Source organism: Salmo salar, chromosome ssa11 (assembly GCF_905237065.1).
Source record: "Salmo salar chromosome ssa11, Ssal_v3.1, whole genome shotgun sequence".
NCBI lineage: Eukaryota > Metazoa > Chordata > Actinopteri > Salmoniformes > Salmonidae > Salmo > Salmo salar.
Genome location: NC_059452.1, coordinates 98,020,547 through 98,048,513, shown reverse-complemented (window position 1 = coordinate 98,048,513; position 27,967 = coordinate 98,020,547). Strand labels below are relative to the sequence as shown.

The following is a 27,967-nucleotide window of genomic DNA, read 5'->3' as shown; positions in this document are numbered from 1 at the left end:
GTCCAGGCCACACCTGATTGGCTGGCCCTGGTGTATGATGTCATGGCTTCAGTGGGTCTGACCATGCTGCAATAAAATGTATAAAGATAAGAGTGAACAACATCTCAACGGCAGAGAAAACGGGATACCTGTACCTGAGAGAAAGCACACAGAGATACACACACAGAGAGAACGCACTGTGAGAAGCTTCGATTCCTGGATACGTAGACAAGGGAGAGGTGATCTGCTACAGGACTGAAGGAGAGAAGAAGAGAAGAAGATAAGGAGAGAAGGAGAAAATTAGAGAAAAGGACTGAATACAGGAGAGAAGAGGAGAGGGTGTGAGGGGTCAAAGAATGTGAGAAATAGTTACAACCAAGACGTGTGAGGGAGATATAAAAGGAAGAAGTTGGAGATACTTAAGACCAAGAAAAAGAGGGAAATAATGAGGGAGGGAGTGAGAGTCTGAGATTGTGAAAGACAAGAGCAAAATAAAGAGACTGAGAAAGGAGTGAAAGAGTCACAGCTGAGAAGTGAGGGTCTGAGAGAAGAGTAAGGAAAGCGATCAAGACGTCTGTGGAGTGAGTGACTGAAAACAAAGGCAAGTGAGAGAAAGAGGAGTGCCACCCTAATCCTCAGTGGGACTCAGCCAGTAGTGTGGTGCGATGGCGTCGTTTGCTCTGGAGCTGGTGGGGGTGATCCTGTCAGTGCTGGGCTGGATACTGAGCATAGTGAGCTGTGCTCTGCCCATGTGGAGGGTCACAGCTTTCATCGGAGCCAACATCGTCACAGCCCAGGTCTACTGGGAAGGGTTATGGATGAGCTGTGTGTTCCAGAGCACGGGACAGATGCAGTGTAAGGTCTACGACTCCATGCTGGCCTTGCCCCAGGACCTGCAGGCCGCCAGGGCTCTCACCGTGGTCACCATCCTCCTGGGGGTCGTAGCTCTCCTCGTGGCTACCATTGGGGCTAAGTGCACCAACTGCATCGAGGAGGAGGGGGTGAAGGCCAAGGTGATGGTGTCTGCCGGAGTGGCCTTTATCCTGGCTTCGCTGACCCAGATGGTGCCTGTGTCCTGGTCAGCTCACACCATCATCCAGGAGTTCTACAACCCCATCATCCCCTCAGCACAGAAGATGGAGATCGGGGCGGGGCTGTACCTGGGCTGGGCAGCAGCCGCCCTGCTGCTGGTGGGGGGGGCTATCCTCTGCTGCAGCTGCCCTCCCCAGGAGGACAAACCCATTACGAGGTACTCAATCCCCCCCCAGAGCCGAATGGTGTATTCCGCAACTCCACGGTCTGCGGCCCCCAGCTCCTACAACAGGAGAGACTACGTGTGAGAAAGGTGCGGCGGGGGCGCGGGGGGGGCGTGTATTTGTGGGATTCTTATGTTAGAATATAAGGGATTGTTTCAACTGTTTGTTTAAATATATCAGGAGAATGGGTAAAATATTTAACTCCTTGGTTCATTCATGGAAAGGGAGATGTCTTGAGCTTAGGGCGGTTTGAGGTGACCAGAACTCTGAATCAAGTTTACTCTTATTCCTCTGGGACCGAAAAAAAACAACCTTATACACTAATCAAAACAAAAATAGTTTGTTGTTTTATACTGTCTGGTTTACTTTCAGTTGTCAGGGACTCAGTTGTCAGGGACTCAGTTGTCAGGGACTCAGTTGTCAGGGACTCAGTTGTCAGGGGCTCAGTTGTCAGGGGCTCAGTTGTCAGGGGCTCAGTTGTCAGGGGCTCAGTTGTCAGGGGCTCTATTGTTTATTATAAGTGTTCTGTCCATGAGCTGTTCTTGTCTATTGATGTTCTGTATTATGTCATGTTTTGTCTGGACTTCAGGAAGAGTAGCTGCTTCAGCCAGAGCTATGGGGATCCTAATAAAATACAAAATACTCATCATAACTGAGCACTACTATAGACCACAATGCTCTTATTAACTAGAGCTATTGTAGATTTGCAATATACTGTATCTTGTCAATACAGGTTATTAGATAATAGATCATGTGATTTAAAAAAAGTCACGGCTTGCTGGAACACAATCAACTTGACCTAAAGCCAGCGGTGTAATTAAATAAGCAATACTATAAAGTACTACTTAATAAGTTTTTTTGGGTATCTGTACTTTACTATTTATATTTTTGAGAACTTTTACTTTTACTTCACTACATTCCTAAAGAAAATGATGTACTTTTTACTCCATACATTTTCCCTGACACCCAAAAGTACTCATTTTGAATGCTTAGCAGGACAGAAATGGTCCGATTCAGGCACTTATCAAGAGAACATCCCTGGCCATCTCTACTGCTTCTGATCTGGCGACTCACTTAACAAAAATGCTTTGTTTCTGAATGACATCTGAGTGTTGGATATGCCCCTGGCTATCCGTAAATTTAGAAAACACGAACAATTGTGCCATCTGGTTTGCTTAATATAAGGAATTTGAAATTCTTTATGCTTTTACTTTTACTTTTGATACTTAAGTATATTTTTGAAATGACATTTACTTGAATATTTTAAACCAAATACTTTTAGACTTTTACTCAAGTAGTATTTTACTGGGTGACTTTCACTTTTACTTGAGTCATTTTCTATTAAGCTATCTTTACTTTTACTCAAGTATGACAATTGGGTACTTTTTCCACCACTGCCTAAAGCTGAACTAAATGTTTATATAATTTTGGGGGATCTTTTTTAGTGTGCTATTCTTATTTTGAATGGTTTGAATCACTCCATATGTGTGTGTTTCCAAATGTTATGTGAAATATGTCAAATAAAAGTTTTAGGTTTTGTACTGTTGTCAGAAGAAGAGGTAGGACGGCGCACATCTGGTATTGCATTTGAACTGTTGTCTAAAAACCATAGAGGGAGGAAGAGAAAGGGGAAATTGGTTATGCATCAGAGTCCAATCCGTTCAACAGACGTTTCAACAATGCACGATATGTACAGTAAGACTAGGACAATATATACATATATTTTATAAGATACGCAAACAACAAAAATAGACCGTGCAGTGTTGCTGGGGCAACCAAACAATCAGGTCAACAAGGTGGCACAGTAGCAGTAAACTACAGAATACAAAGAGCATTGACAGCAGTGACATTGTGATGTTTGAGAGTAGGAGAGGGGGGAGACTTCATGGTCATATAAAATGTTATAGCAAATCTTCTCACCATAGAGTGAACCTTTATAAAAAAAATACTCAGATAAAGTTTGGACTTTGATATCATATCTGTTTTTGTTGTTGCAATATGTCATCTATTTACTGACAGCCAATCTGGGATATTTTGAAATTCATAACCTTTCCATGGGACGTGTAACTCTTGTACTGTAAATGATTGACCTCTGTTTGCCTGGAAATATTGTGTTTACAGTTTGATGATTCATACAAAACAGGTTATATAATAAAAGTGTTTTACTCTGTTCAGTAAAATGTGTTTTTAGCATTATTTTTTAATTCAATATATGACGCTTTAATGTTCCCCAATAATAAAATAGCTCAAATCTCAACATGTCAGCTGGATGTGGAAGTACAGTCTTTTTCACCTGTATGTTTAGTTTTACTGATTGTGAAATAGAGGGAGCTGTGGTAAAAGGTAGTGTGTGTGTGTGTGTGTGTGTGTGTGTGTGTGTGTGTGTGTGTGTGTGTGTGTGTGTGTGTGTGTAGCTATACTTGTACAAGCAACTAAAATTTGACCAACTGGGTACATTTTCTTGGACCCCACAAGGTAAAAAGTTATTTCTAAGGGGTTTAGTGTTAAGGTAAGAATTAGTATTAGGGTTAGAATTAGGTTTAGTGTTAGGGATCGGAGCTAGGGTTAGTTTTATGGTTAGCGTTAGGAGCTAGGGTTAAGGTTAGGTTTTTGGGTTAAGGTTAGGGTACGGGTTAGGGTTAGGTTTAAGGTTAGGTGTTAGGGAAAATAGAATATTGAATGGGACTGAATTGTATGTCCCCATAAGGTTAGCTGAACAAAAATGTGTGTGTGTGTGTGTGTGTGTGTGTGTGTGTGTGTGTGTGTGTGTGTGTGTGTGTATATTTCAGAGTGAGGTAAAGACTTGGCAGGAAGGATCTACCATTCAGAGTAAACAACAGTCATAGGAGGAAAGGCTGCAGAGCGGCCAAGTAAACTCTTTCCCATAGTTTCAGTTTCACCCATGTGTGACAGAGAGAAGACATTCACATTAAATTACAGCATGTGACATTTCAGGCAAATACCGTTTTTATGATTTATTGGTATGAGCTGGTCAAGTTCATACAACCTGATGTTTTAAGTGCTGTTACGTTAAATGTTAAATAATGTACTTTGGATCAGTAGGAAATGAATGTATAATTCATGTAAGTAATGTACTGATTATGGAATATAAATGTGATTTTGTCACCACGTCATTGTGTGAAAAGGGTGAGGTGGGGTTAGACGAGAGAGGTAGGGTTAGAGAAGAGGGTGAGGTGGGGTTAGAGAAGAGGGTGAGGTGAGGTTAGAGAAGAGGGTGAGGTGGGTTTAGAGAAGAGGGTGAGGTGGGTTTAGAGAAGAGGATGAGGTGGGGTTAGACAAGAGAGATGTGGGTTTAAAGAAGAGAATTGCACATACAAGGACATTTTGATGATCTATTTACTTACCTATTATATCACTGTCATGCATTGTGTTTTTTCCGACAGCATATCTAAACAGTTTCGGTGGAAAGCAGACTATCATACCCGTCATTGGTTCAATAACCATGGTGGTGCGTTTACACACAATAGATAGGAAGAAAATACCATAAAAAGTGGAAGTGTGAGGAAAGTATTCACACAGGTCACACACACACACACACACACACACACACACACACACACACACACACACACACACACACACACACACACACACACACACACACACACACTCCATAATCACAGTAACTCAGCTGGTCTGGCTGGCTCAGGGATACAGACAGGCTGGCAAAGATGCTGACTGGCTGACTGACTTACTGACTGACTGACTACTGCTGCTTCCCTATTTGAATAGTTAAATAGTTCCTTATGGTCTAACTTGAGAGGTGTGGAGGCACATGGCTTAGTGGAGAGGCCTGGAGAGGTGCTGCCGCCGGTGAATATTAACACCACTAAACTACTTCACTTTACCAATCAGGTAGTCATTGAAAAAATAAGTTGCTTTCCATAACCTGGATAGGTAGGGGCACAGTACACCTAAGGTTGGAAAGTTATTATACAAGTTACACATTTAACATATTCTCATATTCAAAGTCTCTGCTGTCTACTGTCCGACCGTGCATTGGGCCTGCATCTGTCCTATGTTCCACTGCTCAGCAGCACGATGACTGACGGAATGAAACTTGCCCTGCTCCTGTTCTTGCTGAACAATGTGACCCTTAATAAGGAGATTAAAGGGGGGCAGCAGCTCAAAACATTGGGCAAGAGTGCGTGTGGGGTCCTCTGTGATGAACTTGGCCTTGTCCCTTGCCTGTTTATCATAGAGACCCTGAAGTGCCCTGCACTACAGCCTGCAGAGCTTGGATCTGAGGTTCACAGTCCGCCTGAGGATTCCCTTATTAGCCACTGACATCCCCCAGTACCAGGCCAGGAAACAGAAGGTCAGCACACTCTGTATGGCCGGTGTAGTAGTTGGACAGTATCCTGGAGTTGACAGTCAGTTGTCTCAGTCTGGTGTAGTAGTTGGACAGTATCCTGGTGGTAACTTTTCTAGGGTAGGGGGCAGTATTTTGACGTCCGGATGAAAGGCGTGCCCAAATTAAACTGCCTGCTACTCAGACTCAGACGCTAGGATATGCATATTATTAACAGATTTGGATAGAAAACACTCTGAAGTTTCTAAAACTGTTTGAAAGATGTCTGTGAGTATAACAGAACTCATATGGCAGGCAAAACCCTGAGAACAATCCACCAGGAAGTTGAAAATCTGAGGCTTGTAGTTTTTTTAATTGATTCCCTATTCAAACTACAGTGACTTAGGGGTCATTTTGCTGTTCTTAAGGCTTTCACTAGATGTCAACAGTCTTTAGAACGTTGTTACAGGCTTCTATTGTGTCCTGGAAGGGAATGACAGTCATTTCAACCAGGTGTCTGGCTGAGTGCCATTAGATCATTCATGCACGTGGCTGTCAGCGCGAGGTGCTTCTTTTTCCTTTCTGAAGACAAATGGATTTGTCCGATTGGAAAATTATCAAAGATGTATGATAAAAACATCCTAAAGATTGATGCTATACATCGTTTGACATGTTTCTACAAACTGTAGTATAACTTTTTGGACTTTTCGTCTCAACAAAATGCGCGAGCATGGCGCATTTGGATAACTCGACTGAACGCACGAACAAAACGGAGGTATTTGGACATAAATATGGAGTTTATCGAACAAAATGAACATTTCTTGTGGAAGTGGGAGTCCTGGGAGTGCATTCCGACGAAGATCAACAAAGGTAAGTGAAGATTTATAATACTATTTCTGACTTTTTTTTACTCCAGAACTTGGCGGGTAACTGTATAGCTTGCTTTGATGGCTGAGCTCTGTACTCAGAATATTGAAAAATGTGCTTTCGCCGTAAAGCTATTTTGAAATCTGACACAGCGGTTGCATTAAGGAAAAGTGTATCTATAATTCTTTCAATAACTGTTGTAAAGTTTATCAACGTTTATGATGAGTATTTTTGTAAATTGATGTGCTCATTCACCGGAATTTTGGAGGCAATACATTTTCTGAACATCACGCGCCAATGTAAAATGGGGTTTATGGATATAAATATGAACTTTATCGAGCAAAACATACATGTATTGTGTAACATGAAGTCCTATGAGTGCCATCTGATGAAGATCATCAAAGGTTAGAGATTCATTTTAGCGGTATTTCTGTTTTTTGTGACGCCTCTCCTTGCTTGGAAAATGGCTGTGTGGTTTTTCTTGTCAAGGTGATGTGCTAACATAATCTAATGCTATGCTTTCGCCGTAAAGCCTTTTTGAAATCGGACAATGTGGTTGGATTAATGAGAATCTTATCTTTAAAATGGGATATAATAATGTATGTTTGAGAAATTTGAATTATGAGATTTTTGTCATTTTGAATTTGGCGCCCTGCTATTTCAATTGGCTGTTGAATAGTGTGTCGGTCACGCCCCACATACCCAAGAAAGGTTAACAGTCAGTTGTCTCAGTCTGGTGTAGTAGTTGGACAGTATCCTGGTGTTGACAGTCAGTTGTCTCAGTCTGGTGTAGTAGTTGGACAGTATCCTGGAGTTGACAGTCAGTTGTCTCAGTCTGGTGTAGTAGTTGGACAGTATCCTGGTGTTAACAGTCAGTTGTCTCAGTCTGGTGTAGTAGTTGGACAGTATCCTGGTGTTGACAGTCAGTTGTCTCAGTCTGGTGTAGTAGTTGGACAGTATCCTGGTGTTGACAGTCAGTTGTCTCAGTCTGGTGTAGTAGTTGGACAGTATCCTGGTGTTGACAGTCAGTTGTCTCAGTCTGGTGTAGTAGTTGGACAGTATCCTGGTGTTGACAGTCAGTTGTCTCAGTCTGGTGTAGTAGTTGGACAGTATCCTGGTGTTGACAGTCAGTTGTCTCAGTCTGGTGTAGTAGTTGGACAGTATCCTGGTGTTGACAGTCAGTTGTCTCAGTCTGGTGTAGTAGTTGGACAGTATCCTGGTGTTGACAGTCAGTTGTCTCAGTCTGGTGTAGTAGTTGGACAGTATCCTGGAGTTAACATTTGGTTGTCTCAGTCTGGTGTAGTAGTTGGACAGTATCCTGGTGTTGACAGTCAGTTGTCTCAGTCTGGTGTAGTAGGTGGACAGTATCCTGGTGTTGACAGTCAGTTGTCTCAGTCTGGTGTAGTAGTTGGACAGTATCCTGGTGTTGACAGTCAGTTGTCTCAGTCTGCTGTAGTAGTTGGACAGTATCCTGGTGTTGACAGTCAGTTGTCTCAGTCTGGTGTAGTAGTTGGACAGTATCCTGGTGTTGACAGTCAGTTGTCTCAGTCTGGTGTAGTAGTTGGACAGTATCCTGGAGTTAACATTTGGTTGTCTCAGTCTGGTGTAGTAGTTGGACAGTATCCTGGTGTTGACAGTCAGTTGTCTCAGTCTGGTGTAGTAGTTGGACAGTATCCTGGTGTTAACATTTGGTTGTCTCAGTCTGGTGTAGTAGTTGGACAGTATCCTGGTGTTGACAGTCAGTTGTCTCAGTCTGGTGTAGTAGTTGGACAGTATCCTGGAGTTGACAGTCAGTTGTCTCAGTCTGGTGTAGTAGTTGGACAGTATCCTGGTGTTGACAGTCAGTTGTCTCAGTCTGGTGTAGTAGTTGGACAGTATCCTGGTGTTAACAGTCAGTTGTCTCAGTCTGGTGTAGTAGTTGGACAGTATCCTGGTGTTGACAGTCAGTTGTCTCAGTCTGGTGTAGTAGTTGGACAGTATCCTGGTGTTAACATTTGGTTGTCTCAGTCTGGTGTAGTAGTTGGACAGTATCCTGGTGTTGACAGTCAGTTGTCTCAGTCTGGTGTAGTAGTTCGACAGTATCCTGGTGTTGACAGTCAGTTGTCTCAGTCTGGTGTAGTAGTTGGACAGTATCCTGGTGTTAACAGTCAGTTGTCTCAGTCTGGTGTAGTAGTTGGACAGTATCCTGGTGTTGACATTTGGTTGTCTCAGTCTGGTGTAGTAGTTGGACAGTATCCTGGTGTTAACATTTGGTTGTCTCAGTCTGCGCAGAAGGTTCAGTCATTGTTGGCATGTTTTGTTGATGTTCTGAGTGTTGGCATTAAAAGAGAGTCCCTGTCGCCATCCATGGCAAATTTAGGAAAAGGAGGATTTTAGCTAGCTAGCTAGCCACCGGAGGACAACGACACAACGAGATGCAACAATTCAAGTTTTTTTCTGTCAATGATGTTTGGCTTCTGATGTGATGTGATTGGCAAAGCTAATTGCTCTATCTGTGTGATTGGTGTGCACCAAATCCAAACTAGCTTCCCTTGACACTTTTTTATGGTGCGCCAGGACCATTCACAGCTGAGCTCACCCAGTTAAGCTCAACGCTGATTGGCTATTATTTTATAGAGCAATTTATCAAGGGAGGCCAAATGCTCACTTGCTTTCAATGCTACGGGCGCTAACAATGTCATACTCTTTTTGACCAGACAGCATCAGATAGATACGCTACACATACTGAGACAGAGGGGCATTGTTTCGTTCGCTCTGATGCTTTCTCCAGTGAGATGCATTCAGCCTCTTGCAAATTGAAGGACATTTATGAAACAAGGAGCGACCAAATCTACATTATTTTGTAGTTATTTTTGGGAAGCATGGCCAGGCTTCCCTTGGCACCCATGAATATGCACCACTGGACACTGGAAGATGTTTCTGAGTAACAGAGTGAAGGCTTTGCCTAGGCGCTTTGTTTAGTTTTTTTGTGGGACTGAAAAACATTTCTGGAACGTAAAATAATGTTATTAACCGGTTCCCTTGCATTTAAAATAATGGTTCTGTTCTCGAACACTATTGATCACGTTCGTTCATGGTTCTTATTCTGTCCCTCTTTTTTACGGCATATCCACACTTTTCACAGTAGTTGGACAAAAATCCAATATAATGTATATTTTTTAACAACAACAACAATAAATAAATGTAAAATGTAATTATATAAAAAGACAAGCATAGCTGTTGAACCAATCTTCTTTATAGTAGGCCAAAGGGAGGTAATTGGTTTTTGAACATATGAAATGGAACACAAACAATTGTTACAGGTTACAGATAACTTCTAAATACGATGATTACTGGTATTCACCGAGGTTCACATCTCTTGTTTCATGATGGGCATGGACACGTAGCCTACATCCTGGAGGGGATCTTAAGCACATCCAAAACGGGACCTGCACGGCAAAAATAATGTGGGCCTGCCTACAATTCATAGATAAAAAGGGAATGTCAACTCACTGTTTTGCTCTTCTCAAACTTTATATTTTAATTAAGCTTTGGTGATTAATATTTATTTCCAAGCAGTCTCAGGAGCCAAAACCTTTATTGACAGTCTTGACAAAAAAAAAGCCTTCATTGGATTTTAACAAAATAAAACAAAATGGAAAAAAGCATTTGTTTTTATGTTTCTAAATAGGAAGTATACAGGCACCAGAAGAATATTAGGCAACTCTAGTTCCATGCGCATATGGGCACTGTGAGTCACGGCTGGATAAGCTGCGCTTCCACTGTCAAAATTCATGCCATAACCAACTGTGTTACCGCTAAAACCAGCTTTTGGTTGATCTTAAATATCCCTATCAGCGCTAATTAGCCCTATGGATCATGTTTTTAAGGACACACCTCAAATATTTCCACCCCTCCTATCTGTTAACGCCGACATAATATTTTAGGGAGTGGTAGAGGTGACCAATAGTAGTTGCAATTGAGATCAGCTGTGGGGGTGAATTTAGTGCATATTGATGGTTTAACAAGACATCAACTGGTGATGATCTAGCACCATCGATGGTTGCAATAGGCCCCTTGTTATTTCATTATATTCCTATAGGCTACATTTTGTAGGCTACCTGTTAGCCTATCCGTACTGAAAGGTGTGACAAATGATAATAGGCTACTGTTTGTGTTTCCCTGTTTGAGAAATTGAAGTAATAGCATTTCTAAGGTATTTGAATAACGCGCCACGGGATTCCACTGGCTGTTACGTAGGTGGGACGAAATCGTCCCACTGGCCCTAGAGAAGTTAAAAAAACTGCTCCAGAGAGCTCAGGACCTCAGACTGAGGCTAACGTTCACCTTCCAACAGGACAACGACCCTAAGCAAACAGCCAAGACAACGCAGGAGTGGCTTCAGGACAAGTCTGTGAATGTCCTTGAGTAGCCCAGACAGAGCTCAGACTTGAACTCGATCGAACATCTTTGGAGAGACCTGAAAATAGCTGTGCAGCAACCCTCCCCATCCAACCTGACAGAGCTTGAGAGGATCTGCAGAGAAGAATGGGAGAAACTCCACAAATACAGGTGTGCCAAGCTTGTAGCATCATACCCAAGAAGACTCGAGGCTGTAATCGCTGCCAAAGGTGCTTCAACAAAGTACTGAGTAAAGGATCTGCATACTTATGTAAATGATATGTTTCAGTTTAATAACTTCTTACATCTAGGCGTTCCGCTAGCGGTACCCTGTTCCGCCAGCGGGACCCCTAGCCAACAGCCAATGGGATCGCATGGCGCGAAATACAAAAACAACTAAAATACCACAATTAAATTTTCTCAAACAATCAACTATTTTAAACCATTTTAAAGATAAGACTCTCGTTAATCTAACCACATTGTCCGATTTCAAAAAGGCTTTACAGCGAAAGCAAAACATTAGATTATGTTAGGAGAGTACATAGACACAAATAATCACACAGCCATTTTCCAAGCAAGGGTATATGTCACAGAAACCGAAAACACAGCTAAATGATGCACTAACCTTTGACGATCTTCATCAGATGACACTCCTAGGACATTATGTTACACAATACATGTATGTTTTGTTCGATAAAGTTTATATTTATATCCAAAAACAACTTTTTACATTGGCGCTTGATGTTCAGAAAATGTATTTCCCACCAAAAACTTCTGGTGAATTTACAAAAATACTCATCATAAACGTTGACAAAATACATAACAATTATTTTAAGAATTATAGATAGACTACTCCTTTATGCAACCGCTGTGTCAGATTTTAAAATAGCTTTACGGAGAAAGCACATTTTTCAATATTCTGAGTACATAGCTCAGCCATCACGGCTAGCTATTCAGACACCCGCCAACTTCGGGGTCACCTAAACTCAGAATTAGTATTAGAAATATTGTATTACCTTTGCTGATCTTCGTCAGAATGCACTCCCAGGACTGCTACTTCCACAATAAATGTTGTTTTTGTTCGAAATAATCCATAGTTATGTCCAAATACCTCCGTTATGTTCGTGCGTTCAGGTCACTATCCAAAGGGTAACGCGCGAGCGCAATTCGAGACACAAAAAGTCAAAATGTTCCATTACCGTACTTAGAAGCATGTCAAACGCTGTTTAAAATACATTTTTATGGTATTTTTACCGTAAAATCGCGATAATATTCCAACCGGACAATAGTGTATTCATTCAAGGAGGAAAATAAAAAACAGCGTGCTCGCGGGAACGCACATATCCAATCTCTTTGTCCTCAGGCAGACCACTCAGTAACTGAGCTCCTATTATCTGCCAAGAGACAGGAGAAGGCTCGATCCACTTTCTGAAGGCTTTAGATAGCCAATGGAAGCCTTAGAAAGTGCAATGTAACAGCACAGATACTGTAGTTTCGAAAGGGACTAGAAAGAAGAACTACATTTCTCAGATCATTCACTTCCTGGTTGACTTTTTCTCAGATTGTTGCCTGCCATATTAGTTCTGTTATACTCACAGACACCATTCAAACAGTTTTAGAAACTTCAGAGTGTTTTCTATCCAAATCTACTAATAATATGCAAATATTTGACTCTGGGCCCGAGAAGTAGGTCGTTTAATTTGGGTATGTTTTTCATCCGGCCATGAAAATACTGCCCCCTATAGCGAAGAGGTTACATTTTTAATAAATTAGCAAAATAAATGTAAAACTGTTTTTACTTCGTCATTATGGGATATTGTGTGTAGATTAATGAAGAAAAAAATAAATGTTATCAATTTTAGAATAAGGCTGTAACGTAACAAAATGTGTAAAAGGTTAAGGGGTCTGAATACTTTCCGAAGGGCACTGTAGAACAATGTGGACTGCAAATGGGTTCAAGATAACGTATTTAGCAAAGATACGTCTACATTTTGTTATTTTGTTTCTGTAAACCATTTAACAAACTATAACAGAATAACATTGGAATTGGAGTTGATTCCAAGGCAATACACAGAAGACAGTAAATACACAACTTGAAGCAACCACATATTTCACCATGGAGCACGTTCTGATTGGCCAGTGAGGGGCCATGCCTCAACAGAATGTTGTGGAAATTCAGTACTGAGAGAGACTTGGTCATTTCTTCAAACAATCATCTTTATTTAATATCGATTAATTATTGCAATAATGAAGCCGTCAATCCAACAGTCTTGACTGCCGGACCGAGTGCTTGAATCATACATATACATTTACATTTAAGTCATTTAGCAGACGCTCTTATCCAGAGCGACTTACAAATTGGTGCATTCACCTTATGATATCCAGTGGAACAACCACTTTACAATAGTGCATCTAAATCTTTTAAGGGGGGGGGTTAGAAGGATTACTTTATCCTATCCTAGGTATTCCTTAAAGAGGTGGGGTTTCAGGTGTCTCCGGAAGGTGGTGATTGACTCCGCTGTCCTGGCGTCGTGAGGGAGCTTGTTCCACCATTGGGGTGCCAGAGCAGCGAACAGTTTTGACTGGGCTGAGCGGGAACTGTGCTTCCTCAGAGGTAGGGGGGCCAGCAGGCCAGAGGTGGATGAACGCAGTGCCCTTGTTTGGGTGTAGGGCCTGATCAGAGCCTGAAGGTATGGAGGTGCCGTTCCCTTCACAGCTCCGTAGGCAATCACCATGGTCTTGTAGCGGATGCGAGCTTCAACTGGAAGCCAGTGGAGAGAGCGGAGGAGCGGGGTGACGTGAGAGAACTTGGGAAGGTTGAACACCAGACGGGCTGCGGCGTTCTGGATGAGTTGTAGGGGTTTAATGGCATAGGCAGGGAGCCCAGCCAACAGCGAGTTGCAGTAATCCAGACGGGAGATGACAAGTGCCTGGATTAGGACCTGCGCCGCTTCCTGTGTGAGGCAGGGTCGTACTCTGCGAATGTTGTAGAGCATGAACCTACAGATACGATTCATACGGAGAATACATTGTCTTTATATACCAAACCTAAAAATGCTTCAACCATGGCTGGCTCCACCCTTCCCATGCAGACTAAGGGCCATCATAAGCCATTCTGTGTTCATCTCCTGGTCACCTGCCTCTGGTGTTATTATTAACCCCACCTTGTCTTAGTTTCCCAGATGCCAGGACAATTAGGAATACTGAGGCCTTTGTTCTGCTCCTCCAGGCTCTAAACATACACCTTATCTTGTCTATGGAATGCAGGCTCAATCAGACCGGAGACATATGTCTCACATGCACCACTAATCATAGAATGGAATGTGGCTGTTTGTTTTTATCACTAAGATATCAATAAACTATCTCTAGTAAAACCATACGCCCAGATTAGCTGCAGGGTGCTAGAGTGGAGACCTTAAAACACACCATTAGCAGGACAGAAATGTCTTACTGTTTGTTAAGTAAATAATTGTTAAATATCCAACAAATCAGGAAAATATATATTTTTTCTATCACAACACCTATCACTACAACTTGTTTATTCATCAAAACCTAATCCTTTCGCTCGCACGCCAGCAAGTGCACTGATAATTGTCATAGTGAAAATAGCAAAAACAATTCTGACACACCCCCAAACCTATAGCGATACCGCCTGCGCTTAGATTTCCCATTGTGTTAGGTTTGTTAAGATAGAGCCCTGAGGGAGATGTATCTATTTGACAAGCATTCCATACAATAGAAATAATGTATTTCATTGTTGAGCATAGAAAATCTACTGTGGCAATTTACCTGACACTTTGTTTGAATGGAAGCTAATGTTGGTGTAGCCTACTATTATTATTTTATTGTTTCCTAATTATGTTATCCCACAGTGTCTTGTATGGGGATTTCTTATCAAGATCGGGGGTAAAGTATCCCTGGACTGTCTATATCTGAAATGTGTAACTAAATCAAGTCAATCGGGGGGATTGAGTTATTTGTGCCAGAAAGGCATGAGCCAGAATCCAACCCACGGCAACACAGAAGGCGTGTGCCCTGAAGGGAGTGTCCCTAACCGCTAGACCATCACAGAAAATGACTGAACACAATTTTGACAGTTCATTCATAACCTTAGGACACACTTCACACTTATAAGTAGTAGACTAGTGGAGAACAAATCTATCTTATGTTATTAAGTTATGTGAAATGATGGTTGTTGATGTGTATGGCTGCATTTCAGATACATTTTTGTACATTTTAATGTTGCAATAAATCAAATCAAAGTGTATTTGTCACGTGCGCCGAATACAAGAGGTGTAGACCTTACAGTGAAATGTTTACTTACAAGCCCTAACCAAAAGTGCAATTTTTAAGTAACAAATAGGTATTAGGTGAACAATAGATAAGAAATAAAAAACAGTGAAAAAGACTGTGAAAAGTCGGAAGTTTACATACACCTAAGCCAAGTACATTTAAGCTCAGTTTTTCACAATTCCTGACATTTAATCCTAGTAAAAATTACCTGTCTTAGGTCAGTTAGGATCACCACTTTATTTTAAGAATGTGAAATGTCAGAATAATAGTAGAGCGAATGATTTCTTTCATCACATTCCCAGTGGGTCAGAAGTTTACATACACTCAATTAGTATTTGGTAACATTGCCTTTAAATTGTTTAACTTGGGTCAAACGTTTAGGATAGCCTTCCACAAGCTTCCCACAATAAGTTGGGTGCATTTTGGCCCATTCCTCCTGACAGAGCTGGTGTAACTGAGTCAGGTTTGTAGGCCTCCTTGCTCGCACATGCTTTTTCAGTTCTGCTCACACATTTTCTATGGGATTGAGGTCAGGGCGTCGTGATGGCCACTCCGATACCTTGACTTTGTTGTCCTTAAGCCATTTTGCCACAACTTTGGAAGTATGCTTGGGGTCATTGTCCATTTGGAAGACCCATTTGCGACCAAGCTTTAACTTCATGACTGATGTCTTGAGATGTTGCTTCAATATATCCACATAATTTTCCTGCCTCATGATGCCATCTATTTTGTGAAGTGCACCAGTCCCTCCTGCAGCAAAGCACCCCCACAACATGATGCTGCCAACCCCCGTGCTTCACAGTTGGGATGGTGTTCTTCAGCTTGCAAGCATCCCCCTTTTTCCTCCAAACATAATGATGGTCATTATGGCCAAACAGTTCTATTTTTGTTTCATCAGATCAGAGGACATTTCTCCAAAAAGTACAATCTTTGTCCCCATGTGCAGTTGCAAATCATAGTCTGGCTTTTTTATGGCGGTTTTGGAGCAGTGGCTTCTTCCTTGCTGAGCGGCCTTTCAGGTTATGTCGATATAGGACTCGTTTTACTGTGGAAATAGATACTTTTGTACCTGTTTCCTCCAGCATCTTCACAAGGTCCTTTGCTGTTGTTCTGGGATTGGTTTGCACTTTTCGGACAAAGCACATTAATCTCTAGGAGACAGAACGAGTCTCCTTCCTGAGCGGTATGACAGCTGCGTGGTCCCATGGTTTTTATACTTGCGTACTATTGTTTGTACAGATGAACGTGGTACCTTTAGGATTATGGAAATTGCTCCCAAGGATGAACCAGACTTGTGGAGGTCTACAATTTTTTTCTGAGGTCTTGGCTGATTTCTTTAGATTTTCCCATGATGTCAAGCAAAGAAGCACTGAGTTTGAAGGTAGGCCTTGATATACATCCATGTCAATTAGCCTATCAGAAGCTTCTAAAGACATTACATCATTTACAGGAATTTTCCAAGCTGTTTAAAGGCACAGTCAACTTAGTGTATGTAAACTTCTGACCCACTGGAATTGTGATACAGTGAATTATAAGTGAAATAATCTGTCTGTAAACAATTGTTGGAAAAATTACTTGTGTCATGCACAAAGTAGATGTCCTAACCAACTTGCCAAAACTATAGTTTGTTAACAAGAAATTTGTGGAGTGGTTGAAAAACGAGTTTTAATGACTCCAACCTAAGTGTATGTAAACTTCTGACTTCAACTGTATTTACAGTAGCGAGGCTATAACAGTAATGAGACTATATACAGGCACCGGTTAGTCGGGCTAACTGAGGTAGTATGTACATGTACACTACCGTTCAAAAGTTTGGGGTCACTTAGAAATGTCCTCGTTTTTGAAAGAAAAGCAAAAAGAATGTGTCCATTAAAATAACATCAAATTGATCAGAAATACATTGTAGACATTGTTAATGTTGTAAATGTCTATTGTAGCTGGAAACGGCAGATTCTTTATGTAATATCTACATAGGCGTACAGAGGCCCATTATCAGCAACCATCACTCCTGTGTTCCAATGGCACATTGTGCTAGCTAATCCAAGTGTATCATTTTAAAAGACTAATTGATCCTTAGAAAACCCTTTTGCAATTATGTTAGCATAGCTGAAAACTGTTGTTCTGATTAAATAAGCAATAAAACTGGCCTTCTTTAGACTAGTTGACTTTCTGAAGCATTTGCATTTGTGGGTTCGATTACAGGCTCAAAATGTCCAGAAACAAATAACTTTCTTCTGAAACTCGTCAGTCTGTTCTTGTTCTGGGAAATGAAGGCTATTCCATGCGAGAAATTGCCAAGAAACTGAAGATCTCGTACAACACCGTGTACTACTCCCTTCACAGAACAGCGCAAACTGGCTCTAACCATAATAGAAAGAGAAGCGGGAGGCTCGATGCACAACTGAGCAAGAGGACAAGTACATTAGAGTGTCTAGTTTGAGAAACAGATGCCTCACTGGCAGCTTTATTAAATAGTACCAGCAAAACACCAGTCTCAACGTCTAGAAGGCCAGCATCCTGGAGTCGCCTCTTCACTGTTGACGTTGAGACTGGTGTTTTGCGGGTACTATTTAATGAAGCTTCCAGTTGAGGACTTGTGAGGCGTCTGTTTCTCAAACTAGACACTCTAATGTATTTGTCCTTTTGCTCAGTTGTGCACTGGGGCCTCCCACTCCTCTTTCTATTCTGATTAGAGCCAGTTTGCGCTCTTCTGTGAAGGGAGTAGTACACAGTGTGTTACAAGATCTTTAGTTTCTTTGCAATTTCTCACATGGAATAGCCTTCATTTCTCAGTTTTAAGGTCTGACATCTGTATATTTTTCTTAAAGGTGCAATATGCAGAAATCCATCCACCATTTTCTAGATGCTAAAATTATAATAGTTGGCATAATTTCAGTTTATGTGACAAAACAAGCAGTCATTGTGTAGAGAATCAGTGTACTATCTAAACCTCTGTGAAATGTATTTTCCATAACCAAAAATATTGTATTTTTTTGCTGTTTGAAGCTGATGTACAAATCCAAAAGTAAAAGACGCAAAAACTAAACTTAATGGGAAGCATAGAAATAGTGCACATAGAAAAGATATATCGCTTTTTAGACTTGCTTTCAATGAGAATGACAGATCTATAACTCATATTTCTATTTGAATTTGGTCCGTTCGCCTAAAAACTTAAATATTGCGACATTAAGGGTAGCTTTAGTGTAGCTTAACTTCTTCCAGTGTAAAGTAATTGGTAGCTTGGTAAACTATATTTTCAGAGTAGCTTCCCCAACACTGCCGTCGGATAGGTTGGGGCACTGCACACATAAGGCTTTTGGTCAGGTCACATGATCAGGTAAAACTAAGACCTAGTTTATCATCTACGGAAAAAAGACCTGTGGTGAATGTCAGTGGCTGTATGTTTAGTTGAATGTAAAACACTCCACTGTTGTTGATGTTGTTGCTGCTGCTGTTGTGTTGATTATTCAGGTGCTACAATCAATGGACTGATTAACAACAACTGTAAACACAACAGACTCAAATGCATACAGAGCAGAGTACTCGTTCAGTTAAAGGTTTCATGTGTAAATTTAGCTATCTCAATGTTGTTGCCGTTGTTTGTACCTGTGAGAGATATATACATTTACATTACATTTACATTTAAGTCATTTAGCAGACGCTCTTATCCAGAGCGACTTACAAAATGGTGCATTCACCTTATGATATCCAGTGGAACAACCACTTTACAATAGTGCATCTAAATCTTTTAAGGGGGGGGGTTAGAAGGATTACTTTATCCTATCCTAGGTATTCCTTAAAGAGGTGGGGTTTCAGGTGTCTCCGGAAGGTGGTGATTGACTCCGCTGTCCTGGCGTCGTGAGGGAGCTTGTTCCACCATTGGGGTGCCAGAGCAGCGAACAGTTTTGACTGGGCTGAGCGGGAACTGTGCTTCCTCAGAGGTAGGGGGCCAGCAGGCCAGTGGTGGATGAACGCAGTGCCCTTGTTTGGGTGTAGGGCCTGATCAGAGCCTGAAGGTAGGGAGGTGCCGTTCCCTTCACAGCTCCGTAGGCAATCACCATGGTCTTGTAGCGGATGCGAGCTTCAACTGGAAGCCAGTGGAGAGAGCGGAGGAGCGGGGTGACGTGAGAGAACTTGGGAAGGTTGAACACCAGACGGGCTGCGGCGTTCTGGATGAGTTGTAGGGGTTTAATGGCACAGGCAGGGAGCCCAGCCAACAGCGAGTTGCAGTAATCCAGACGGGAGATGACAAGTGCCTGGATTAGGACCTGCGCCGCTTCCTGTGTGAGGCAGGGTCGTACTCTGCGAATGTTGTAGAGCATGAACCTACAGGATCGGGTCACCGCCTTGATGTTAGTGGAGAACGACAGGGTGTTGTCCAGGATCATGCCAAGGTTCTTAGCACTCTGGGAGGAGGACACAAGGGAGTTGTCAACCGTGATGGCGAGATCATGGAACGGGCAGTCCTTCCCCGGGAGGAAGAGCAGCTCCGTCTTGCCGAGGTTCAGCTTGAGCTGGTGATCCGTCATCCACACTGATATGTCTGACAGACATGCAGAGATGCGATTCGCCGCCTGGTTATCAGAAGGGGGAAAGGAGAAGATGAATTGTGTGTCGTCTGCATAGCAATGATAGGAGAGAGACCATGTGAGGATATGACAGAGCCAAGTGACTTGGTGTATAGCGAGAATAGGAGAGGGCCTTGAACAGAGCCCTGGGGGACACCAGTGGTGAGAGCGCATGGTGCGGAGACAGATTCTCGCCACGCCACCTGGTAGGAGCGACCTGTCAGGTAGGACGCAATCCAAGCGTGGGCCGCGCCGGAGATGCCCAACTTGGAGAGGGTGGAGAGGAGGATCTGATGGTTCACAGTATCAAAGGCAGCAGATAGGTCTAGAAGGATGAGAGCAGAGGAGAGAGAGTTAGCTTTAGCAGTGCGGAGAGCCTCCGTGACACAGAGAAGAGCAGTCTCAGTTGAATGCCCAGTCTTGAAACCTGACTGATTAGGATCAAGAAGGTCATTCTGAGAGAGATAGCAGGAGAGCTGGCCAAGGACGGCACGTTCAAGAGTTTTGGAGAGAAAAGAAAGAAGGGATACTGGTCTGTAGTTGTTGACATCGGAGGGACCGAGTGTAGGTTTTTTCAGAAGGGGTGCAACTCTCGCTCTCTTGAAGACGGAAGGGATGTAGCCAGCGGTCAAGGATGAGTTGATGAGCGAGGTGAGGAAGGGGAGAAGGTCTCCAGAAATGGTCTGGAGAAGAGAGGAGGGGATAGGGTCAAGTGGGCAGGTTGTTGGGCGGCCGGCCGTCACAAGACGCGAGATTTCATCTGGAGAGAGAGGGGAGAAAGAGGTCAAAGCACAGGGTAGGGCAGTGTGAGCAGGACCAGCGGTGTCGTTTGACTTAGCAAACGAGGATCGGATATCGTCAACCTTCTTTTCAAAATGGTTGACGAAGTCATCCGCAGAGAGGGAGGAGTGGGGGGGAGGGGGAGGAGGATTCAGGAGGGAGGAGAAGGTAGCAAAGAGCTTCCTAGGGTTAGAGGCAGATGCTTGGAATTTAGAGTGGTAGAAAGTGGCTTTAGCAGCAGAGACAGAAGAGGAGAATGTAGAGAGGTGTGAGTGAAAGGATGCCAGGTCCGCAGGGAGGCGAGTTTTCCTCCATTTCCGCTCGGCTGCCCGGAGCCTTGTTCTGTGAGCTCGTCGTCGAGCCACGGAGCAGGAGGGGAGGACCGAGCCGGCCTGGAGGATAGGGGACAGAGAAAATCAAAGGATGCAGAAAGGGAGGAGAGGAGGGTTGAGGAGGCAGAATCAGGAGATAGGTTGGAGAAGGTTTGAGCAGAGGGAAGAGATGATAGGATGGAAGAGGAGAGAGTAGCGGGAGAGAGAGAGCGAAGGTTGGGACGGCGCAATACCATCCGAGTAGGGGCAGAGTGAGAAGTGTTGGATGAGAGCAAGAGGGAAAAGGATACAAGGTAGTGGTCGGGGATTTGGAGGGGAGTTGCAATGAGATTAGTGGAAGAACAGCATCTAGTAAAGATGAGGTCAAGCGTATTGCCTGCCTTGTGAGTAGGGGGGGAAGGTGAGAGGGTGAGGTCAAAAGAGGAGAGGAGTGGAAAGAAGGAGGCAGAGAGGAATGAGTCAAAGGTAGACGTGGGGAGGTTAAAGTCACCCAGAACTGTGAGAGGTGAGCCATCCTCAGGAAAGGAACTTATCAAGGCGTCAAGCTCATTGATGAACTCTCCAAGGGAACCTGGAGGGCGATAAATGATAAGGATGTTAAGCTTGAAAGGGCTGGTAACTGTGACAGCATGGAATTCAAATGAGGAGATAGACAGATGGGTCAGGGGAGAAAGAGAGAATGTCCACTTGGGAGAGATGAGGATTCCAGTGCCACCACCCCGCTGGCTCGATGCTCTAGGGGTATGCGAGAACACGTGGGCAGACGAAGAGAGAGCAGTAGGAGTAGCAGTGTTATCTGTGGTAATCCATGTTTCCGTCAGCGCCAGGAAGTCTAGGGACTGGAGGGTAGCATAGGCTGAGATGAACTCAGCCTTGTTGGCTGCAGACCGGCAGTTCCAGAGGCTGCCGGAGACCTGGAACTCCACGTGGGTCGTGCGCGCTGGGACCACCAGGTTAGAGTGGCAGCGGCCACGCGGTGTGAAGCGTTTGTATGGCCTGTGCAGAGAGGAGAGAACAGGGATAGACAGACACATAGTTGACAAGCTACAGAAGTGTTGTGTCTTGTATTATTGTCTCCTGTGTCTTTAGAGAACTGTTTCACTTTGATATCCTTTTTCTTCTGTCCTGATTTTCTCTTTCTTTTCTTCTGTTAACTAGATATTCTTTGTTGTTCTTCGTTAGCTAGCTAGCTTCTTCCAAAAGAGTCCCTAGCAACTGCTTAGCAACTGGTAAACAATTCAGCTTGCTAAGATAACTACAATTTTATGAAAAATAGTTATTTTTCAAAAGCCTATCTTCTTTGTTTGTTGCTTGTTTTTTCTCCTATTCAGTCTTGCAGTTTTCTTTAGCTTTTTTCCGATGTACTTCACTCTAAAAACCATGTAAATTTCAATATTTGTAGGAGCTCATTTTTCAGCTGCTGCTGCTCAAATTGGAGTTCCGGAACATATATATATCCCAAGGACCGGTAACCAGAGGCAACCAACTGACAAATGTGGACATTTTGGGTGGTTGGGGGGGGTCAGGTCTTTCATCACCATCACAACATGTGACAGGCCTTCCATCACCATCCTTAACACAATACAAATACGTACCCACTTTCATTCAACGCTATTCATCTGCTTTAGTGCTTCACTGACAGCTAAGGCCAAAACAGCAAATTGAGTTAACTGAACGTTAGTTAAACTTATGACAGAAAACAACTGATTTTATTATACAAAGTGTTAGTGAAATTTTTCAGGGTAATTCTAATGTGTCACTCGGTAAATGTAGGAAGCTGTAGACTGTGAGTTCGTAACCGATACTGAGAGGAGTACATGGTGTGTATGCTAAGGGTGTCTGGGCTCTCTCTCTCTCTGTGTGGTCATATTTACTCACAGGGCAGTTTTGCAGGTTTTCAGGGATCTGGGAATGTTTCCCGCATAATCATTCTATTATAGGAACTGACACAGAAACCTGCTGGCTGTGGAAGGCCATGTCACCATGTGGAAGCAGGAAGTAGGCCAACATAATAAATAGTAAGGTGGCTCAACAATTCTGACAGCAACGTCAAACTTTTTCCATATGTCTTTTATTAATAAATTCTAATTCACATAGAACCAAACAAAGGTAGAATTATACAAAGGATTAATTACCATTAGAGTCAAGGAACCAAGAAACTACTGTGAGAAATCACTATCATAAAATGTAATTGTGTATGGCGCTACACAGTAGGCCTAGGTGAATCACGATGTGAGGCTTATTGCTGTGTGTGTGTGTGCTTGTTTGCGTGAGTGTGACTGAGGGCTTTATTTTTCGGCTGGTGCTAAGGAGGCGCAAGTGTCAAACACGTTATTTAGCAATTTTGTCATGTTAAAACTGGGGCATTTTCCAGCCCCATATGCCAGGTTTGGCATTTGACCTGTGGCAATATTTGAAGTGTGTCCTTAAAAACATGAGCAAAAGTGACAATTTCAAGCAGCACTAATGGGAAGTTTTAAGACCCACAAAAAGAAGCTCTTAATGGTAACGCAGTTGATAATGGCATGGATTTTGAGAACGGAAGCGCAGCCTATCGAGCCATGAAGCACAGTTCCCATGGAAGGAGAGATGTGCCATTTGTGTGTGTAAATCTCGATTGGTTTCCCCCAATTTTGTTAAATTTGATTAAAAACCAAGCATAGAAATAGCAACAATTATTTGACACACCCCCGAACCTATAACGCTTTTGTCAGCGCTAAAATGTACTGTTGTGTTAGGTTTGTTAAAAAAGAGCCCTGAGTGTATCTACCCAGCCTGATCACTAGAAATAGACTTTGATTTCAGGAAAGGTCCTGAGAACGGCGATATATACGCCTTCCTTGGCGCTCACACGTTTGTTTTAAATAATGGCCTAGCACTGGGCACAAACTCACATTTTGAAGGGAAACGACGAGATCTCGTTGATCTGCCTTGGTGTGTGTGTTTGTTTCTATGTGAGGTCATAAAGCCTATAGGTAGTCACAGTAAAGCCTACAGGTAGTCACAGTAAAGCCTATAGGTAGTCACAGTAAAGCCTACAGGTAGTCACAGTAAAGCCTATAGGTAGTCACAGTAAAGCCTATAGGTAGTCACAGTAAAGCCTATAGGTAGTCACAGTAAAGCCTACAGGTAGTCACAGTAAAGCCTACAGGTAGATACAGTAAAGCCTATAGGTAACCACAGTAAAGCCTATAGGTAGTCACAGTAAAGCCTACAGGTAGTCACAGTAAAGCCTACAGGTAGTCACAGTAAAGCCTATAGGTAACCACAGTAAAGCCTATAGGTAGTCACAGTGAAGCCTATAGGTAACCACAGTAAAGCCTATAGGTAACCACAGTAAAGCCTATAGGTAGTCACAGTGAAGCCTATAGGTAACCACAGTAAAGCCTATAGGTAGTCACAGTAAAGCCTATAGGTAGTCACAGTAAAGCCTATAGGTAACCACAGTAAAGCCTATAGGTAGCCACAGTGAAGCCTATAGGTAACCACAGTAAAGCCTATAGGTAGTCACAGTAAAGCCTATAGGTAACCACAGTAAAGCCTATAGGTAGTCACAGTAAAGCCTATAGGTAGTCACAGTAAAGCCTATAGGTAGTCACAGTAAAGCCTATAGGTAACCACAGTAAAGCCTATAGGTAACCACAGTAAAGCCTACAGGTAGTCACAGTGAAGCCTATAGGTAACCACAGTAAAGCCTATAGGTAGTCACAGTAAAGCCTATAGGTAGTCACAGTAAAGCCTATAGGTAGTCACAGTAAAGCCTATAGGTAGTCACAATAAAGCCTATAGGTGGTCACAGTAAAGCCTATAGGTGGTCACAGTAAAGCTTATAGGTAACCACAGTAAAGCCTATAGGTGGTCACAGTAAAGCCTATAGGTGGTCACAGTAAAGCTTATAGGTAGCCACAGGCCCAACCACTCAGTGAGGACAACAGACTCTGTAGAACGTATTACTATGAGCTACAGTTACCCTCTCTGGCTTACCTACAGGGAGGGGATTAGAAGGGTGTGTGTGTGTGTGTGTGTGTGTGTGTGTGTGTGTGTGTGTGTGTGTGTGTGTGTGTGTGTGTGTGTGTGTGTGTGTGTGTGTGTGTGTGTGTGTGTGTGTGTGTGTGTGTGTGTGTGTGTGTGTGTGGAGGGTGAGGGAGATTGACTGGCCTAATGTTTGTTTGTCAAACCAACAACAATTGTTTCCCGTCCATGTTTGTTTGTGTGAAACGTTCAAACCATTAGATGACACTAGCTGTACCAGCCATTACCTCGAAGGTACAGAGTACATCCAGTCAGAGGACATGATTTAGCACACTTATTCCCCACATTTAGAGGGTATTTGTTCTTCAGAAAGGCACGAAAGAAGAGAGCAGGTAAGGCCAGGGTAATTGTTAATGCACTGTCTGTCCCTATGTTACTGGAACAAATAGTCAAGAGGGAGTCAGATTACAGGTGAAACTCTCCACTCTGGCTCCCTCCCTCCTCTCATCTCTCCTTCCTCTTCTCCTTTCTCCTCCTCCACCTCCCTCTCACCCCCTTTCTCAGTAACCTCTATGGGCAGGTGTTGTTTTTGTGAAGAGCATTCAGCAACCTGTTCTGCCACCCTGTGACATCATCACCAGGGGACTCCTCCCTCCATCCTCACCTGCCTCCACTAGGCTATAAAAGACCTCAGTTTCCATGGCAGAATCACTTAGCTACATCACACCTGCCACACAGAGAGAGAGAGAGAGAGAGAGAGAGGGGAGTGGTCATACACAGGGCCATCAATAGGAAGAAAACAGAACACAAAGAACCTAGGACAAAGTGCTGGACTGAATCCTCTGTTCATTCTTTGTGCTGAATTCTGGAATCTCAGGAGGTTCTAGAATTCCTTCATTGAGTCACATCCTCATTCCTCCAGGTAGGTCAGGTGTATAAGAGAGACGCCCCCAGGAAGCCAGCATGTCAATGGGCATGGAGATTGTGGGCATCGCCCTGGGAGTCATAGGATTCATCCTGGGCATCGTGGTCTGTGCTTTGCCCATGTGGAAGGTTACAGCCTTCATCGGAGCCAACATCATTACAGCCCAGACCATCTGGGAAGGGTTATGGATGAACTGTGTGACCCAGAGCACGGGACAGATGCAGTGTAAGATCTATGACTCCATGCTGGCCTTACCTCAGGACCTTCAGGCTGCCAGAGCCATGACTGTCATCGCCATTGTCCTGGGGATTCTAGGGGTGATGGTCTCCATCGTCGGAGCCAAGTGCACCAACTGCATCGATGACGAATCCTCCAAATCTAAAGTCATGATCATCTCCGGAATCTTCTTCATCCTGGCCGGTATCCTCGTCCTCATCCCTGTCTCCTGGTCGGCCAACACCATCATCCGAGACTTCTACAACCCCATTTTGGTCGAGGCCCAGAGGAGGGAGCTGGGAGCCTCACTCTACATCGGCTGGGGGTCGGCGGCCCTGCTCCTTATCGGAGGAGCCATGCTGTGCTGCTCCTGCCCCCCCAAGGAGGAGAAGAGGTACAAGCCCCCCCGCATGGCCTACTCCGCCCCTCGCAGCGTGAGTGGGGGTGCAGCGGGATACGACAGGAAAGACTACGTCTGAGAGGGACTATTTCACCTGCATGATTGAACGGAGGGGAGAAAAGATAGAGGGTGAGAAGAAAGAAGAGTGATAGAGGAGAAGTAGATAGATAGATAGATAGATAGATAGATAGATAGATAGATAGATAGATAGATAGATAGATAGATAGATAGATAGATAGATAGATAGATAGATAGATAGATAGACATCTGACAGGAAAAACTAGGAGACAACTCCTACTGAAAAGACTCCGATATGAAGAGATGTGTGTTTTAATGTTACTGCTTAGCTTTTCCTCCGCTTGGGTGTCTCTGTTCAGCGTCATTGTTCAGCTTTATATAGGCTTGTGTGAAGTTTGGTAGAGGCTGTCACACCCAGATGCTGTACATACAATCCCAAAGGGGTAGATTGACTACTGGTAATGACTGGTTTTATAGAATAGTTTCAATTATAGTTGTTATTCATTCATTTCAAACTTCAGATGATAAACCAAAGCCCTTTTGTTTCAGTAAACCGTACAGTTGAAGGGTCTTGGTTTTCAAGTACTTGGGAGAAATGCTTCAGTTACACAGCATGGTGGCTCACTGCAGTATGGAGGTCCCTATTGCGTGTGTAGTTTACTGTTGGCGAGGTGGGATTTGCTTCCACTGAAATGTTCAGTTAAAAGGTTTCACTGTGTCTCATTAACACAGACCAGGAAGGACCAGCACTGTTTTTACATAGATTAGGCAATGAGTTTCAGTATGTGTGTGTGTGTGTGTGTGTGTGTGCACATGCGTGCGTGCGTCTTTTGCATGTATTTGGTTGTGAGAGATTCTGCCTCAGGTATCATGATATCATAGATTCCTTCCTCTTCACAGTTCCACTCTATTTAGGCCTTTCTGTGTGTGTGTGTGTGTGTGTGCGCGTTTGTGTGTGGTGAAATAATATTTGCTTAGTAAAAAAATAAATACAAATAATGAATAGCTTTTTAATGCTGAAAATGCTTTTTGTCAGATTTTTGTCTTGTAAATAGTAAGACATGTGTAGTGTCATTTGTAAAAGAATGAGACTATGTATAGACTAATTATAGTTAGGAGAGTGATGGTAAAGCAGGACCATTGTCTGAGGTGACATATGGAGTCAGTCAGTCTCTTGTTTAACAAAGCAACTGTAAGAACTGTTTGGTGAGCAGGGAGTAGTACACCTGAATGATGTGTGTGTGTGTGTGTGTGTGTGTGTGTGTGTGTGTGTGTGTACATAGAGGGTGAGAGACTACCTAATAAAAGGCATGTGTGTCTAAGGTCTTAATTTTCAACTGCAGGCAAGCAGTCAGGTTTACCTACAAACGCCCATATAACCACAATGGACAGCTTCTGTTGTTTATTTGAATTAAGTCAGCCATTTTAATTTTTTAAAATGTAAAATACAATGCCTAGTTTCAATACTTATTGTTTGATGGAATGTGTATCTTGTAAATTGTCTTCATATACGTATATGTTAAGACAACAATGCTTGAATGGTCTGCTTCTCTCTGCATATTCAGCTGTCCTTTACTATGCTTCAATAAATGTGAAAATGTATTCCCTGTTGTGATTTAGCAGTTTTTTTTCTTCATGGTAAATACCTCCAACCTCTAGCTATACCTCT

At 43.0% G+C, this 27,967-nt stretch overlaps 1 protein-coding gene across 1 annotated transcript; it reads left to right on the top strand.

Annotated features, from left to right (window-relative positions):
* The first annotated feature begins 88 nt into the window (after positions 1-88).
* Positions 89-27,900, top strand: cldn3c (claudin 3c). The gene is made up of 2 exons (XM_014129625.2): positions 89-1,132; positions 25,702-27,900. The coding sequence occupies exons 1-2, from the start codon at positions 645-647 to the stop codon at positions 26,357-26,359; spliced, it is 1,146 nt and encodes a 381-aa protein (XP_013985100.2). The 5' UTR covers positions 89-644; the 3' UTR covers positions 26,360-27,900.
* The last annotated feature ends 67 nt before the right edge of the window (positions 27,901-27,967 follow it).

Excerpts from the sequence above, each read along its gene's own strand:
- cldn3c (XM_014129625.2), top strand. The coding sequence starts at position 645 with ATGGCGTCGTTTGCTCTGGAGCTGGTGGGGGTGATCCTGTCAGTGCTG. Across the intron at positions 1,133-25,701 it reads AAGATGGAGATCGGGGCGGG|CATGTCAATGGGCATGGAGA; the intron begins GCTGTACCTGGG and ends CCAGGAAGCCAG.